At 36.0% G+C, this 15,707-nt stretch overlaps 1 protein-coding gene across 9 annotated transcripts in view; it reads right to left on the reverse strand.

Annotated features, from left to right (window-relative positions):
* CHD9 (chromodomain helicase DNA binding protein 9) overlaps window positions 1–15,707 on the reverse strand; it is a 225,627-nt gene that overhangs the window by 127,616 nt on the left and 82,304 nt on the right. The window contains exon 1 of one of the 9 annotated variants that reach the window (XM_059152726.1): window positions 10,614–10,668. The exons of the other annotated variants lie outside the window; for them this stretch is intronic. Within the exon in view, the coding sequence (XP_059008709.1) occupies window positions 10,614–10,637 (24 nt within the window). The 5' untranslated portion in view covers window positions 10,638–10,668. Of the gene's footprint in view, window positions 1–10,613; window positions 10,669–15,707 lie in introns of those variants that run through there. 9 annotated transcript variants of the gene reach the window in all.

Raw genomic sequence — 15,707 nt, forward strand, 5'->3', positions numbered from 1 at the left:
CACCCTGGCAAGGAGAAAATACACAAAAATCTGAATGCCAGCATACTTAGTAATTTTTTTAAATGACAAAATAGTAAGACTGGACATATTTTTAATTCCCATGTTATGATCAAAACTAGAAGGTTAAAGCATTTCATTGGAGTATTTTAAATGAAAATGATAAAAAATTAAGAAGCTTGTCCTAATAAGTGGGGAAACGAATATGAATCAGATTTCAGAGGATATGTAAAATTATTAATTAACAGGTATGATACTGGTTGCATAGAAGAATTTCTTCATTCTCAGGAGATGGATAATGAAGTATTCAGAAGTAAAATCTCATGACTACAATTTACTTTCAAATCATAGAGCCAGAACCAACAAAACTAGGTACTCATCTATAAACAAAAATAAAAGAAACATGGCAAAATGTTAAGAATTACTGAAGTGAAAGGCATTTATTTAATCTTCTTTATTAACTTTTCTGGATACTGAATATTCTTTTTTCTTTTTGATATTGAATAATTTTCATTAAAAAAAAAAAAAAGAAACAGAGAAAATAGCTTTCCTGATTTACTGCCTAGGTACCAACAACTCATTGACAGGAAATACACATTTTCACAAGACAATTTAACTTTGAAGTCTGGAATCCCAAGAACACAGACAGCTTTGTTTTTAGGAAAAATTTAAAACTGTACCATCACCCATAAACTCTTAGAAGTATTTCATAAATCAACAATATTTTAACTGATACAGAGCCCAATATACAGATAATAATTTCCACAGGGAGAAAATAATTCTCCTGGTTATAGCAAACTACCCACCATCTCTCACCAATTTACTAGCTCTCACCAACTAACTTATCAAATCCATGCCATGCTCATGAAGAAAAATACTTCCCTTTAGTTCCTCCGGCAGCACGATTTGGAGGGTCTGGTTCCTTTGCCACACCCCACTTCATGGCCAAAAAGATATATTATCCCTCCTCTCCCCCAAAACATGCTCTAGGAATGCAGGAATTCTCTACCTAAAACAGTCTCACACCTCCTTGCAGAGTCTGTCTGGGTCTATTCCCTATGCTGTTCTCTCAAGGAATTCCTTGTAGGGCAAGGAATATATATTGCCAGTATGTGTCTGCTTAGGACAAAGAGATGTAGAGAGGGATGTGGAGCTTGAAGATGGAGGCTGAGAAGTCTACATTTGTACATGAGGCTCCTTGACATGTAGGATGAAACCAGAGCTGGAAAGGGAAGTAGAACAGTCCACTTTTGCTATATTCTGGATGTCCAACTCCAGAGAATTCAAGAATTCTAAATTCAAACCAATGCTTCTGTTTGTCAAGGAAGAAGGACAGAACATACTTAGTTTATTGGCTTTGTTTACAACTTTTAAATATTCTGACATGCAAAAATGAAAGCTTCCATTTGTACTCTTTCTCTGGGACCCACAAATATTAGGGACAAGGCTGCATACAAAATAAACAGCTATATAAGGGAAAAAAAACAATAAAAAGGAAATAGGATCAGGGAATCTTTTTTAGACTATGCCACTAGATAGCTATGTAAACTTTACATCTGGTTCTCAGTTTCTGCAAATATAAACTTTAAAAAATGATTCATATGAAAACTACTTCTAGTTCTAAAGCTAAAAAGAATCCTTAAAGCAAGGAATCATTAAACAAGCTGATTTAATAATTTATAAAAGCATTTTCAAATTCATTTCAAGTTTATTAATCAGAAATTCCAACAATATGTATTCATATTATTACAGATGAGAAAGCTGCAGGGAGGGTAACTTGCCTAAGACTCCTGTAACAGTATGACAGTGTCGTGAACCCAGCCCTCCAGATGCTAAATGCACTGCCTTTTCTACTTTATCAAAGAAACTTACACCCAAAGACCCACCTCTAGAAGATCTGTTGTCCTATACCGGAACTAAGAAACAAGTGACGGATGCCAAGAATAAAGATAAAATCTTATTCTTCTCCTTCATAAATAGCTCATTTATCTGATGACAAAAATTCAGAGTTTCAACTTTCTAGTATTGGGCCTCAGTTCAGTAAAATACAACCACATGAATAACATTAAGAAAGTGCTAAACGCACATGATATAAAGCAACAGAGTCAACGACAGCCTTTTTACAAAATAAAACACGGCTACACTTTGGAAATCAGATTATCTGGGGAAAAAAATAGTACCAAGTCGTGTAGTACTACAGTACCTAATGATTTAACTTGAAATTGTATAAAATTATTTTGTAGTCAATAGTAATGTAAATTATTAAAATAAGTAAAATTACCAGATTATACATTATAAAATTATAACTTCTTTATCTTTTCTCAATATCTACTTTTCTTGAATCTGCATTCAAATCTTAGGTCTGTGATTTATAAACTATGGTAACCTAAGTCTGGTTGCTCATTTATAAATTAAGATGCCACTATTAACATCATGACATCATTGTGAAGATAAAATGGGATAACATATAAAAAGTGCCTACTGCAATACCTGGTACAGGACAGGGGCCTACTAAGTAATTATTGAATGAACAATTTTTTTTTCAAAAACTGCTGAATTTATTTAAATCAGTTAAATATGCATTATTAGGAAATCTAAAACTGTAAGTTTTGGATAGCCAACTCTAAATCACTGAAGTCTAGATCACTAGATAATTCCTAGAATGAGGAGCAGAGAGGACACACAGAAGGAGAAGATCCTCAAACAGGGAAGCTTCATAAAGTGAGGCCCTTGTTGATTCATTCCCTAAAGGAAAATCTTCTAAATGGCCTCATTCGTTGTGGAAAGCAGAATAATGACCCCAAAGATATCGACCTCCTAATCCCCAAATCTGCGAACATGTTCAGTTATATTGCAAAAGGGAATTCAGACTGCAGATGAAATTAACATTGATCTTAACACAGAGAGAGTTATCCTAGATTGTCCAAGGATCTACTGTAATCAAAAGGGTCCTTGTAAGTGGAAGACAGAGGCAGAAGACAGTCATACAATTAGAGAATGACTTGACCAGCCAGCGCTCACTGGAAGGGGGCCACAAGCCACAGAATGTGGGTAGCCTCCATACACTGGCAAAGGCAAGAAAATGGATTCTCCTGTACAGTTTCTAGGAAGGAATGCAACCCTGCCAACACCTTGATTTCAGCCCAGTGAGATCCATTTTAGACCCGTGACTTCCAGGACTATAAGATAATAAATTTATGTTGTCCGAAGACAGCAGATTTGTGACTATTTGTTACAGTAACAATGAAAAACTGCTATATGACTAGAGGTCACTTCCAGCTTCAATATTTCCAAACCTTAAGGCAACAGAGGATAGTGTGAGCTCCAGAGTCCTACTTGAAACCTTGCCACGCCATATTCTACTGCATGACGCTGAGCAAACTATTTAACCATCCCATCCTTCAAGCCCCTATCTGTAGGAGTAAATGGTAAGATCTACCTCACAGTTGTTTCAATTAAATGAGAAAATATATGTAAAGCCATGAATGTCAGTATAAATGCTCAGTACTTACTGGCTATTTGTATGTTTATTATTATTCATAATTACACAAGTCTTCAAAGGAAAGTCTATATATATTTACCTTGATTTTCTAGGAATCTGTCTAATCATGGGTATATACAACAACTTATCTACAAAGATGTTTATTATACTATATAAGAATAATAAACAAGTTAAATAAATTATAGGACTTCTGCATTATAAATTATTGTAAAGTCATTAAAGTGGCAGTATAAGTCTTCCAATAAAGGCCAAGATGGAGTAATAAGAACTGGATTTACCTTCATGCTTGACACAACTGAAAAACCAGGCAAAATGTATAACACAAATTTTTAGACACTGGACAACATGTAACCCAGACAGTGATCCCTGAGAAAAGGAAAACACATGAGCTAAGACTGCCTCCTATCCCAGCTTACTTCAGGGAGAGGGTTTCCAGACTTCGGAACAGGGAAAGTAGGAAGCCACGTGCAATCCTATGGCCTCCTGGGGTTGAGGAAACAAAGCTGGAAGTTCAAGAAAGCCAAGGAAACCTGTTTGCAGGGGAAAGTTCTCAAGATGAGAGAGTTCACAGGGAAACACCACCAGAGATCTTCAGCAAGTCCCCTCTCAAAGCTTGCTTTAGGTAAGTACTGGTCGGTGCTACTAGTTTGTAGACAACCTACCCAAAGCCCAGAACAAAGTACTTGAAAGCAGCTGACATCTCACTAGGGCTAAGAATAGCTCATCTTCCCATGAGCCCAAGTGGAAAAGCTTGTATTTCATAAGGTATTGGACAGAGAACTCACAAGGCTATAGTGTCAGTAGTGGGGAAAAATTAACGCTAGACTAAAGATTACTCTAGTCCAGCCTAATAAAGCCTAAAAACAGATCTTATACAGATAAGCCAATTTCCAAGTAACTGTATCCCAGAACAAAACTCAAGAATACTTACAGGAATGTAAAAGTTTCCATCACTTAACAAGGTCAAATTCAAAATGTCTGGCATCCATTCAAAAATTATCAGGCATGCAAAGCAGCAGCAAACACAAACCACCATGAGGAGAAAAATCAATCATCAAACACAGACTAAGAAATGACATTAATGATGGATGCAGTAGACAAGGATAGTAGTACAACTATTATAATTATCCTCCAAATGTTCAGTAAGTTGGAGGAAAGATTGAGCATGTTAAGTGGAGACGTGTACGACATAAAATGAAAGAAAACAAGATTTAAGAAACACGCTGGATGGGGATTACACAACAGAAGAAAAGGGTGGTGAATACATTCAAATAAAAACTATCCAAAAACAGAACAAAAAAAAACCAAAATGAAAGGTAGAGTTTTGGCTCAATTAGACATAGATTTTTTTATAAGTCACACCTTTGTGCATACATACAAAGGAAAATGTAAGTGAAATAAATCAGTGAAGGTATTCCTAAAACTGCTTCCAAATTCTGAGTCCTAATTCTTCATCACTTTTCCACTTAGAGTCAATATCCAAGTTCTGCCACATAAAATTATCCTCTGTGCCATAAGAAGAGCTAGTGATGAAGTATTTCCTAAAATAACCTGTAATATCACAAAAAGCCTCTGCTGAGAGCCTCCTGAACGTGGTTCTGTAATTATGCAGAGCTAATTTTCTTTGATTCTGGCTCTAGAAATATTGCCAGCACTTGGAACAACAATTGGTTTCCAGCAGTTAAAGGAGTGCTCTCCGCTCCTGTCTCCAGGATTTTCTTCCATGCCGCTGACACCCTGACACTTTGAATGCATGTACAGGTGACTTCTACCACTTCGCAACTTTGGCTTCCCTAAGACAGATTCTAAAATGCCATTGACTGAAAGACACATTCCAGTGTCAGAGGTCTTAAAATAGGAAAGATGTGAATCTTTCAGCAGATGAAATAAAATACTCCTAGTCCTGAAAAAACAAAAGTGTATGCCCTCACAAAGATGATACACAAATGTTCATAGCATTGCTATTCATAATAATCCCAAACTAGAAACACATCTTCCAACCAGCAAAGGGGTAAACAAATTATGGTATATCCATATAACGGAATACTATTCAGCAACAAAAGGGAATGAATGACCATAGCTGCAACAACTAGATGAATCTCAAAACAACTATGCTGAGTAAAAGAAACCAGATAAAAAAGAATATACATTACATTATTTCATGTGTATAAATTTCTAAAAAATGCAGACTGTCTATAGTGACAGAAATCAGATCAGTGGTTACCTGTGGTGGAGGTGGTAGGAAATGAAGAAAGGAGCAACAGGAAACCTTTCAGGGTGATGAGTATGATCATTATCTTTTTTCGTTTTTTTAAAGATTTTATTTACTCATTTGAGAGAGAAAGTGTGAGAGTGAGAGTGCACATGAGAGAGAGAGCATGAGCAGTGGGAGAGGCAGACTCTCTGTTGAGTAGGGAGCCTGATGTGGGGCTCGATCCCAGGACCTGCAGATCATGACCTGAGCCTAAGGCAGACACTTAACAGACTGAGCCACTCAGGTGGCCCAAGTATGTTCATTATCCTGACTGTGATGATGGTATGACTGGTGTATACACGTCAAAATTTAGCAAACTGTATAGTTGAAATATGTTCAGTTCATTATACATCAATTTTATCTAAATAAAGCTGAAAATTTGATACAGAAAACAAACAGGTAAACAGAGCATATAAGATTAAAAACATAAACTGTGTGTCAGTGTGTCAACTTCAATACACATACACAAAAAAGACTGAAAGCATAGAAGCCCCCAAATATAAAAAGGGATTATTTCTAGTTGGTGTGATGAAGCATGATTCCTCTTGCTTGTGCTCTCTAAATTTTTTCTAAATATTGTAATGAACATGTTTTACTTCTGTAGTTGTCAAATGTCTGTATCTCTTCACAAACTAGGCAGTCAGGAGATGCCAGAAATCACTTTCATTAACAGATTTGAACTATTACAAATTCCCAAAGAGGAAACACATGAAATATCTTACAAAGCTACATAAACTAATATTTTAGTATCTGCTACCATTTTAGATTATTTATTTATCGATCTAGGCATACACTGCTGACAATATATTATTTGGGAGGTTCATGCTTATTTGTTATAAGGGTCTTATCTCCCCTGTAAGTTACCAAAAAAGCAGAATGCCTACCATACTGCCTTAAATATGTCAGGTACTAAAAATACATTTGTTGAATTCATCAACAAATGAGTATCTTATAGATAAAACTGTCTTAAAATTACAACTTCCGCAGTGCTTACTTAGCATATAGCATGTTCTCAAAAATCTGTATCTATCCTTTTAAAAAACTTAAATTCCTCTGTTCAATATAAGTATATTGTACCTAAATCAAATGCCAAGAAAGGACCACTGCTAACTTCACACACAGCATAGCACCATGCAAAAATCATAGAGGTTGACAGTTAGGAAACTGAATCAAAAATTTCCAGAATTTGTTCATATGATCACAAGTTTCCAACACAAAACACAGCTAAGAAATTACATAATAATACTCGGAGATGTCACGGCATTACATAGGATAAACAAAGCAAATGAGCTCCTTAAAGCAACAGCTGATTCCAGGTCTGGAGCAGGGAAATTAGAAACATTTTCTTGCACCAGAAAGTAGAGAAGTAATTAGAGACTGATGAGGACATGTTAAAAAGGAATGGAGTTGGGGCGCCTGGGTGGCTCAGTGGGTTGAGCCTTGCCTTCCGCTCAGGTCATGATCTCAGGGGTGATCTCAAGGTCCTGGGATCGAGCCCCACATCTGGCTCTCTATACCGTGGGGAGCCTGCTTCCCCCTCTCCCCCTGCCTGCCTCTCTGCCTACCTGTGATCTCTCTGGCAAATAAATAAATAAAATCTTAAAAAAAAAAAAAAAAAAAGGCATGGAGTTGGTCTGAAAGGATTCCCAGTAGCCAAATATTCAAAAAGAATACGCATAGCAATGGCTTATAACATAGTTAATGTTCTTCCAAATCTATGGGTCCAATCCTTGATAGAAAAATTCCACTTATTAACTATAAAGGGGAAAAGGTACTTTTACTAAGTGATAAAACTTAGCATAACCAATAATGGGACAAACTAACATCGTACTTCATAATGTAAGTCAATAGAGATATACAAACATCATCTACACAACATTGTTATAAAAAAATGTTTAAGTTATGTTATGAAGGACAATTAGACAAATACAGGCAACTGGCCTAGACTTTAAAAAATGTCAATGTCAGGAAAGAATAACAAAAAGGCCCAGAAAATCTGTATGAGGTTAAACATTTAAGGGGACAGAAGAGCTAAATGCATTGCCTGACTCTTGACTGGATCCTGGATGTTAAAATAAACGTCTCTAAAGAATATTATGGAATAATTTAAAAAATTTGGATTTGGATTGTTTATATTTGTATAGGATTGTATGGGATTATACAGCATTGTATTTATTATTACTATCTGTTAATTTCTTTTTTTTCTTAATATTTTTTATGTTTTCTTTTTTTTTAGATTTTATTTATTTATTTGACACACAGAGAGAGACCATAAGTAGGCAGAGAGGCAGGCAGAGAGAGAGGAGGAAGCAGGCTCCCCGCTGAGCAGAGAGCCCGATGCAGGGCTTGATCCCAGGACCCTGAGATCATGACCTGAGCCAAAGGCAGAGGCTTAACCCACTGAGCAGGCGCCCCTGCTAATTTCTTGATTATGATAAAAGGATTGCATACTTGTAGGAGAATATACCTGTTCTGAGGAGAGCCACGTTGATGTATTTGGGGGTAAAGTGTCACGATATCTAGTTACTGGTGATGCTAAGTTTTATCACTTAGTAAAAGTACTTTTTATTAGAAAAAAAAGTAACTTTTATTATAAAAATAAAACTGTAAAGCAAATATGCCAAAAATTAACAATTAGTGAGTCTGTATGAATGGAAATATGGATGTTTACTGTATTATTCTTTCACCTTTTCTGTAAGTTTAAATTACTTTTCCAAAATAAAAAGTTAGAAAAAATAAATGATACTTTCAAAATAAACAGTCTGAAGAAATTCATACCATTGACATTTCTAATATCACTGAAGCTGATTTGGACCCAATTTTTTTTTTCCTTGTAAAATAACAAAAGTACAGGACTAGCCTTAGAAGTCTCTATTTGTACTTTCAGTACTTAGCACAGCACCTGATATACAAATAGCAGGTGCTCGAGCAACATGTGCTGTTTCTGCTAAGCATTTAGTAGTGGTCTAATTTTAGACAGGTTGTTCTCCCTCTCAACACTTCAAATACTTCATCTGCAGATTCTGGCAAATATTACTAACTTGCATATACCCCACATTATTACCAAAGACTCAATGTTAAAAGAGCCATTTTTCAAAATACTATACAAATGTTATTACTATTTCTATCTGTAACCATACTCTTTTTTAAAAATTGATGTTGGATCTTTTTTTTTTAATTAAATTTTATTTTTTTTCAATGCTCCAAAACTCATTATAATCATACTCTTAATGTTTACCATAGTAGTTTTTAAAATATTACTTCTAAGTCTAACTTTCACCTGAGGTATTTAGGAAAAAAAAAAAAGCCATAGGATATTTATCTAGTAATATCATCTTGTAAGTATAATATATCTCTTGGTAACTAGTTATGTCTTTTTTAAAAACAAACAAAAAAACAAAAAACAGGGCTCCAAGTTGAAAACACAACACAGTTTTGTAAGACTTCAGCAATAGTTTGTAATAAATTTAAGTAGATTAGAAGCTCAAAAGAAAAGGGCCTGCTTTCTTGGCTTTGCCATTCACAAAAGCAATTAGACTCAGACAGTTGTATATTATACGCACATATATTATTATATGTATATGAAGAATCAAATAATGATTGCTAAAATGTCATGGGACAAGGAGCTAACCTAGAAACTACAGCACTTCCTTTAACCAGGATAGGTCAAAGAAATTAATTTTTTGTTTGTAAATCACTCATTCCAAGTCACTTAGCTGGAGGACTAAGGGAAAGTGCTGGAAACCACTATCCAACAAACTTGAATCAGAAATGAAAAGAGAACAGCTCTGAAATTATAACATAGATCAATGGGAAAGTATGATGCAATTTTCAATGGGAGCTCTTCAAAGGCAAAGGACATATTCATTTTCACAACCTCATGGCCTGCATAATCTCATACACCTGGGAGACGTACAGTAAAGTCTGAACAAATAAAAGCACTAAAAATGCAACATTTCCAAAATACAGATGTTACATAAAATTCAGTATATATAATTTACACCTACATCTGACAAATAATAGTAAGGGTGCATTTTTTAGACCTAACTATAAAGATATAGTTAAAAAGTTATGACACACTAAAAGCTACCTACACAAAACAAACAAAAAACCCCCTAAACCTTACCGTATTTCTCAACTTGGAGACAACTAAGCTTTATAATACAACACAGTAAATGTAAAATTAATGTCTGACCATAGCGTGGTACGACTCTCATTTCAGATCACGTTTAAACTACAAAAGGAATCTGCTAACTAATTAGCAAGCACGTTATGACTCTCTAATACTGTTATTGCCTTTCTGTGTATTTGAGAATAGAGTAAAATCTTGTCCAGCTCCCAAATCCTATGATTTCATGAAATGGTCCATGTAAACTGCACTGTTTTCAGGTACACAAACCTGAAAAGAAAACCTGTAGGAAAAACATTGCTTTAAAGATTGCTCTTCTTTTGTAATTCACAAGGTATTCTTGCATAATAAACGTGCAAGGTAGTATTTGCATAGTCAAGCACAGCGAATTACCAGATCTTACTTAACTCCAACTGCAGTCCAAACTTCCCAGCTACGCACTTAACTCTTCATATATTACCACAACACATTGTATTAAAATATTTCCTTAATTTAAAATAGTCTCAGTCCAAATACCCAAATGAAGAAACCTGATCACCCATACTGAAGTATCCTAGACAACTGTGTATTTATGTTATCATAATAGGTATAAAATTTAATGGCTCAGGAGCCCTAATGCATTGTTCTCCATTTCAGACATTAATAAGAAGTAAATGATCGAGTAGTCCTAAGATAGTTGGGAGTGCACCTCATCAATAAAATTAAATACAACAAAATTTCATTAGACCTACTTTGAAGTTTGGCTTGGATCTCATGCTCTTCACATACTGCACTAATCCACAAATTTCTCACCAACTGCTGCCTGCCTCTTCCCCACCCCTGGAATTCACTTCCCGTTCACCTCTCACCCTTAAGTATGCATGTGAGAGGTCAACAGCCTTAAAGCTACTGCTAAGAACTGGAGTTTCTGTTACTCTGATTCTTGACAGGCGGTGCAGAGCTCGCTTTTCTACAAGTTATAGTATCTGGTTTAATATTTAAGATTGTATTCTAGAGCTAGCTAATATTATACAAATTTCCCCCATTCAAACAGAATATTTTAATCCTGAGGACATGACAGAAAATGTTAAAACCAAAACTAGCCCACTTTAACTGAGGGGTGGGGGGAAGCGCAACTACATGGGAAATTCCTGTTCAGAATTTCTCTTTTGTGTTTCTGGCATATACAACTAAGAACTGTGAAGCTTCTTATAGGCAATACCAGGCCAAATGCATAAAGATTTAAGTAAACTCAGATAAATTGAGGGATGTATTTTATAAGATTTTTAATTAGTTCAAGGAGACAGCCTAAGAATTCCTTAGTTTTTTTTTCTCTTTTTGTCTAGAGCACAAGTGGAGTGACAAGTTTTTTAATTGTTCATACATCAGTTGCTTTTTTGGCTTCAACAAAGTCGGGCGCCTGGGTGGCTCAGTGGGTTAAAGCCTCTGCCTTCGGCTGAGGTCATGATCTCAGGGTCCTGGGATCAAGTCCCGCGTCGGGCTCTCTGCTCAGTGGGGAGCCTGCTTCCCTTCCTCTCTCTCTGCCTGCCTCTCTGCCTACTTGTGATCTCTCTCTGTCAAATAAATAAATAAAAATCTTTAAAAAAAAAAAAAAAAAAAAAAAAACAAAGTTACCACTGGGAGAAAAAAAACAACCTGGTAAAGAGCTTGAGATCCTCTGAGTTCAATGAATATGAGCAACATACAGCGAATCCCTTGCTTTAGTTTTACATAGTCTCGTTTTACATAGATTTTCCTCTCTTTATAAAGATCCCATTTATTTATTTATCTTAGGGAGAGAGAGCAAGCATGCAAATTGGGGAAGGGGCAGAGGGAGAGGGAATCTTAAGCAGACTCAGCGCTGACCCCAAGAGGGGGTTTGATCCTGTGACCCAGATATCATGACCTGCCTGAGCCAAAATCAAGAGTCTCATGCTTAACCAAACTGAGCCACCTAAGTGCCCCTTCTCTCTCTCTTTTTATTTTATTTTTATGTATTTGGGGGAGAGAGAGAGAGAGAGAGAGAGAGATCACAGGTAAGCAGAGAGGCAGACAGAGAGAGAGGGGGAAGCAGGCTCCCTGCTGAGCAGAGAGCCGGATGCGGGACCCTGAGACCATGACCTGAGCGAAGGCAGAGGCTTAACCCACTGAACCACCCAGGCGCCTCCCTTCTCTCTTTTTTAAAAACGACTTTACTTATACACAAAATCAGCTGTATCTACTTAAGATAATTTTCACATATCTAATGTGTTCCAATAAATTTTTAAGTAAGTGGGAATTCTTACCATTACACCATTACACACTCTTACCATTACACAAGACTTCCCTATAAAACTGTTTCTCTTCATCTTTCCCAGTCAAGCATTCTACCACCATCACCATCGCCCTCTGTGGGCCAGAGGGGGAGCTATATAATTAAAGAATTTCACGCTTTAAAGAATACAACTGAACTATCTGGAAACTTTACTCATCTGTAATAAATCCCTGACATTGCTGGATAGCAGAGAACTTGTCATATTTCTTTACCTTTCTTCATTATTTGTAACACCACTCAGGAACTAAATAGGCAACAGGAATGATACATCCTGCAATGCAACCCAAAATTGCAACCAGTCTTAAGAGTTGTGAAGAACCAGGGCACCTGGGTGGCTCAGTGGGTTGGGCCGCTGCCTTCAGCTCAGGTCATGATCTCAGGGTGTTGGGATGGAGTCCCGCATCGGGCTCTCTGCTCAGCAGGGAGCCTGCTTCTCTCTCGCGCGCGCGCTCTCTCTCTCTCTTTCTCTCTCTCTGCCTGCCCTCTCCATCTACTTGTGATTTCTCTCTGTCAAATAAATAAATAAAATCTTAAAAAAAAAAAAAAAGAGTTGTGAAGAACCTACTAATTTAATGCATCTTACACTCACTATAGGACTTCTTTCTGTAACCGATCTGGACCATTCTATTTAAGCTTTCATGGAAAGACATTTATTTCAAACTTCTTCCTTAATATCCCATGACAATCTGCTTTTCTGTGACTCACTTAGTAGGCCTATTTCTGACCTGTAAGGTTCTTCAAACACTTAAAGATAATGATCAGGTTTACCTTCAGGACATTTGTTGTTATCATCTTATACACAATTTTATAAAAAATATCTCAACACTTTTGGAAGCAACAGCTATTCTGCTTTACTTCTCTTTGCTTCGGGGTTGTTTTTACCTCTGTAATGGACAAATGATTGCTGATACAGCCAGAAACCATGAGATGTATGCTCTTTTCCACTTAGAGATTTTAAAGCAAGTTTTTGCCTCATCAGTAGGATACATTTTTGAAAGAAGGAGGGAGTTGGGAAAAATCATTTAGTATATTATTACTCTATATTACAATGTATTAACACACTTTGAAGGAAAGTGAAAGTGGTTACAACCACATATAATGTAATCAAACTTGGTCTGAATCTTGTCTTGGCCACCGGCTATCCCCACTTTGGCTGTGTGACTTGAAGTATACTACTTAAGTCTTCTGCACCTCAGTCTCCTCCCATGGAAATTCAAGGAAACAACTATAACCAAATAAAAGGACTGTTGTGAGGGATCAATGTGTTATTATTAAGAATTTAGAATAGTCTTGGCACAAAGTAAGTGCCCTATGTGTTAGTCATTAGAATTTTTGCTATTGCTATGCACCTCCTTTAAACTAGATTATTATGGTAATACATGCAAGAAAAATAAAAAGATACTTTAATTAAACTTGATTCAGATTTTTCCAGGTCTCAAAAACAACCTTATTTTTTACATGGTACTTTAGCAACCTTACAAGGGTAAACTATTCAGGTATTCGAAATCATTTTCAGAAAAATAGGTAATGACATGAAAGATGTCTGCAACATATTAACTGGAAGGTTAAAAAAGCCATTTGCCAAAAAGCATGAACTATAATGATTCCAACTTTATTTCTTAAAAACGCAGAAATATGTCGGTGGAGGACAGGGATGAGAGAGACAACAGATCTCACTAGGAACTCCTACAGAAAATGTCAACAGTGCTAGTGCTATTACAACTTATTTTTGTTTTCTATACGGTCCAATTTTTTAATAAACACATATTAAACTTGTTTAAAGGTTTTATTTATTTATTTGACAGAGAGATCACAAGCATGCAGAGAGGCAGGCAGAGAGAGAGGAAGGGAAGCAGGCTCCCCGCTGAGCAAGAGAGCCCGATGCGGGGCTTGATCCCAGGACCCTGAGATCATGACCCGAGCCAAAGGCAGAGGCTTTAACCCACTGAGCCACCCAGGCGTCCCCACATACTAAATTTTTTATCAGACAATGATCCATTGTTTTAAAATGTGTCTTACACAGGTTGTTCAAACCTGTCTTTCTCTACTTTCTTTAAAATCTTGTAAGTAATACAAATTCCCTATGTTCAGGAAGAAAATGAAATAAAAATTCAAGATACTAAGGAAAGTGATGAATTCATCACAGTACAAAGCCAACAAGGAATTATGTGTCATTATGTCTATCCTAAAATTCTATTTTCTGTTTTGATTGCTATCTCAGCTATCCCACATATTTTTCTCTATCAAAATTTTATAGTAAGTTGAATTTATAAACATTGAGAGATCACATAATCCTCTGTGATTTCTACTTCACAAATAAGACAAAAATGCAAGATTTTGTGTTATAAAATAGAAGAAAGTGTTTGTCACAAGGGAGCAATGAAAAGTTTATGGTATTTTTTTTCTCAAAATTCCTCTGCTCTAAAAATTACACATGAAAATAAGGCTAGTATTTTCTGTACTATGTTTAGTGAGCACTTACATTTAGGAACACGTGCTAGCTTCCTACCTTTTTTCCTTCCTCTTTTTTTTTTTTTTTTAAGATTTTATTTATTTATTTGACAGAGATCACAAGTAGGCAGAGAGGCAGGCCGAGAGAGAGGCCAGGGGAAGCAGGCTCACCGCTGAGCAGAGAGCCCGATGTGAGGCTCGATCTCAGGACCTTGGGATCATGACCTGGGCCAAAGGCAGAGGCTTTAACCCACTAAACCACCCAGGCACCCTCTTTTCTCTTAGTTAGTGGTAAAATTCTAGAGTTAGTTATACAAGAAATATTCTCAGCAATATTCACTGTTTTTAAGGACTGACACAGAGTCCTTACTTAAAGACATCTGAAATTATAACCAAAACCACCCCATCTCAGTTGGGAAATAAGTAAAAGCAAGGCTTAGAAGTATTCTTTACATATTCAACATTCTCACTGAAGCTTTCCGGAATTCTGAATAGAGTGCCATCGTGAATTTTCACACATTGGGTTAAAGAATATCTTGTTTCGGCTGTATAAAATGTATCTTATTTTTAAATTTTGATATACCAAAAATTATGCCACTTTATTATTTTTTAATCTCTTAACATCTATACATATTTAACGATGCTAATTTAGTCTGAAATGAAATTACTGCAATTAAGACAGACAGTTAAAAAAAATCTTTTAAAAATTTTATTTTCACAGAATCTGGGGAAAGACCATAACAAAAGTCCTTATTAATATGACATTTTTGCTATGTAATAAACATAACCATCCAGAATATGCCAAAAATTACACAGGCAAAATAAACTTGTATAGCTCTGTCAAAATTTATGACACATTACACATACCAAATCATTCGAATTTCACATATGTAGGATATGTGACCTATAATTCAGTACATATAAAACCTACATACAATCCATAAAACTAAATCATAATAATCCTTTACCCTCTTTACCAAATCCATCCCTCCTTTTCATCCCCACAATCAACAACTCCCAAATATCATTCTTAACACTAAGAAATTCCAGAAACTTAAGAATAGTTTTTCAATAAGTCAAA

Source organism: Mustela lutreola, chromosome 16, assembly GCF_030435805.1.
Source record: "Mustela lutreola isolate mMusLut2 chromosome 16, mMusLut2.pri, whole genome shotgun sequence".
Lineage (NCBI taxonomy): Eukaryota > Metazoa > Chordata > Mammalia > Carnivora > Mustelidae > Mustela > Mustela lutreola.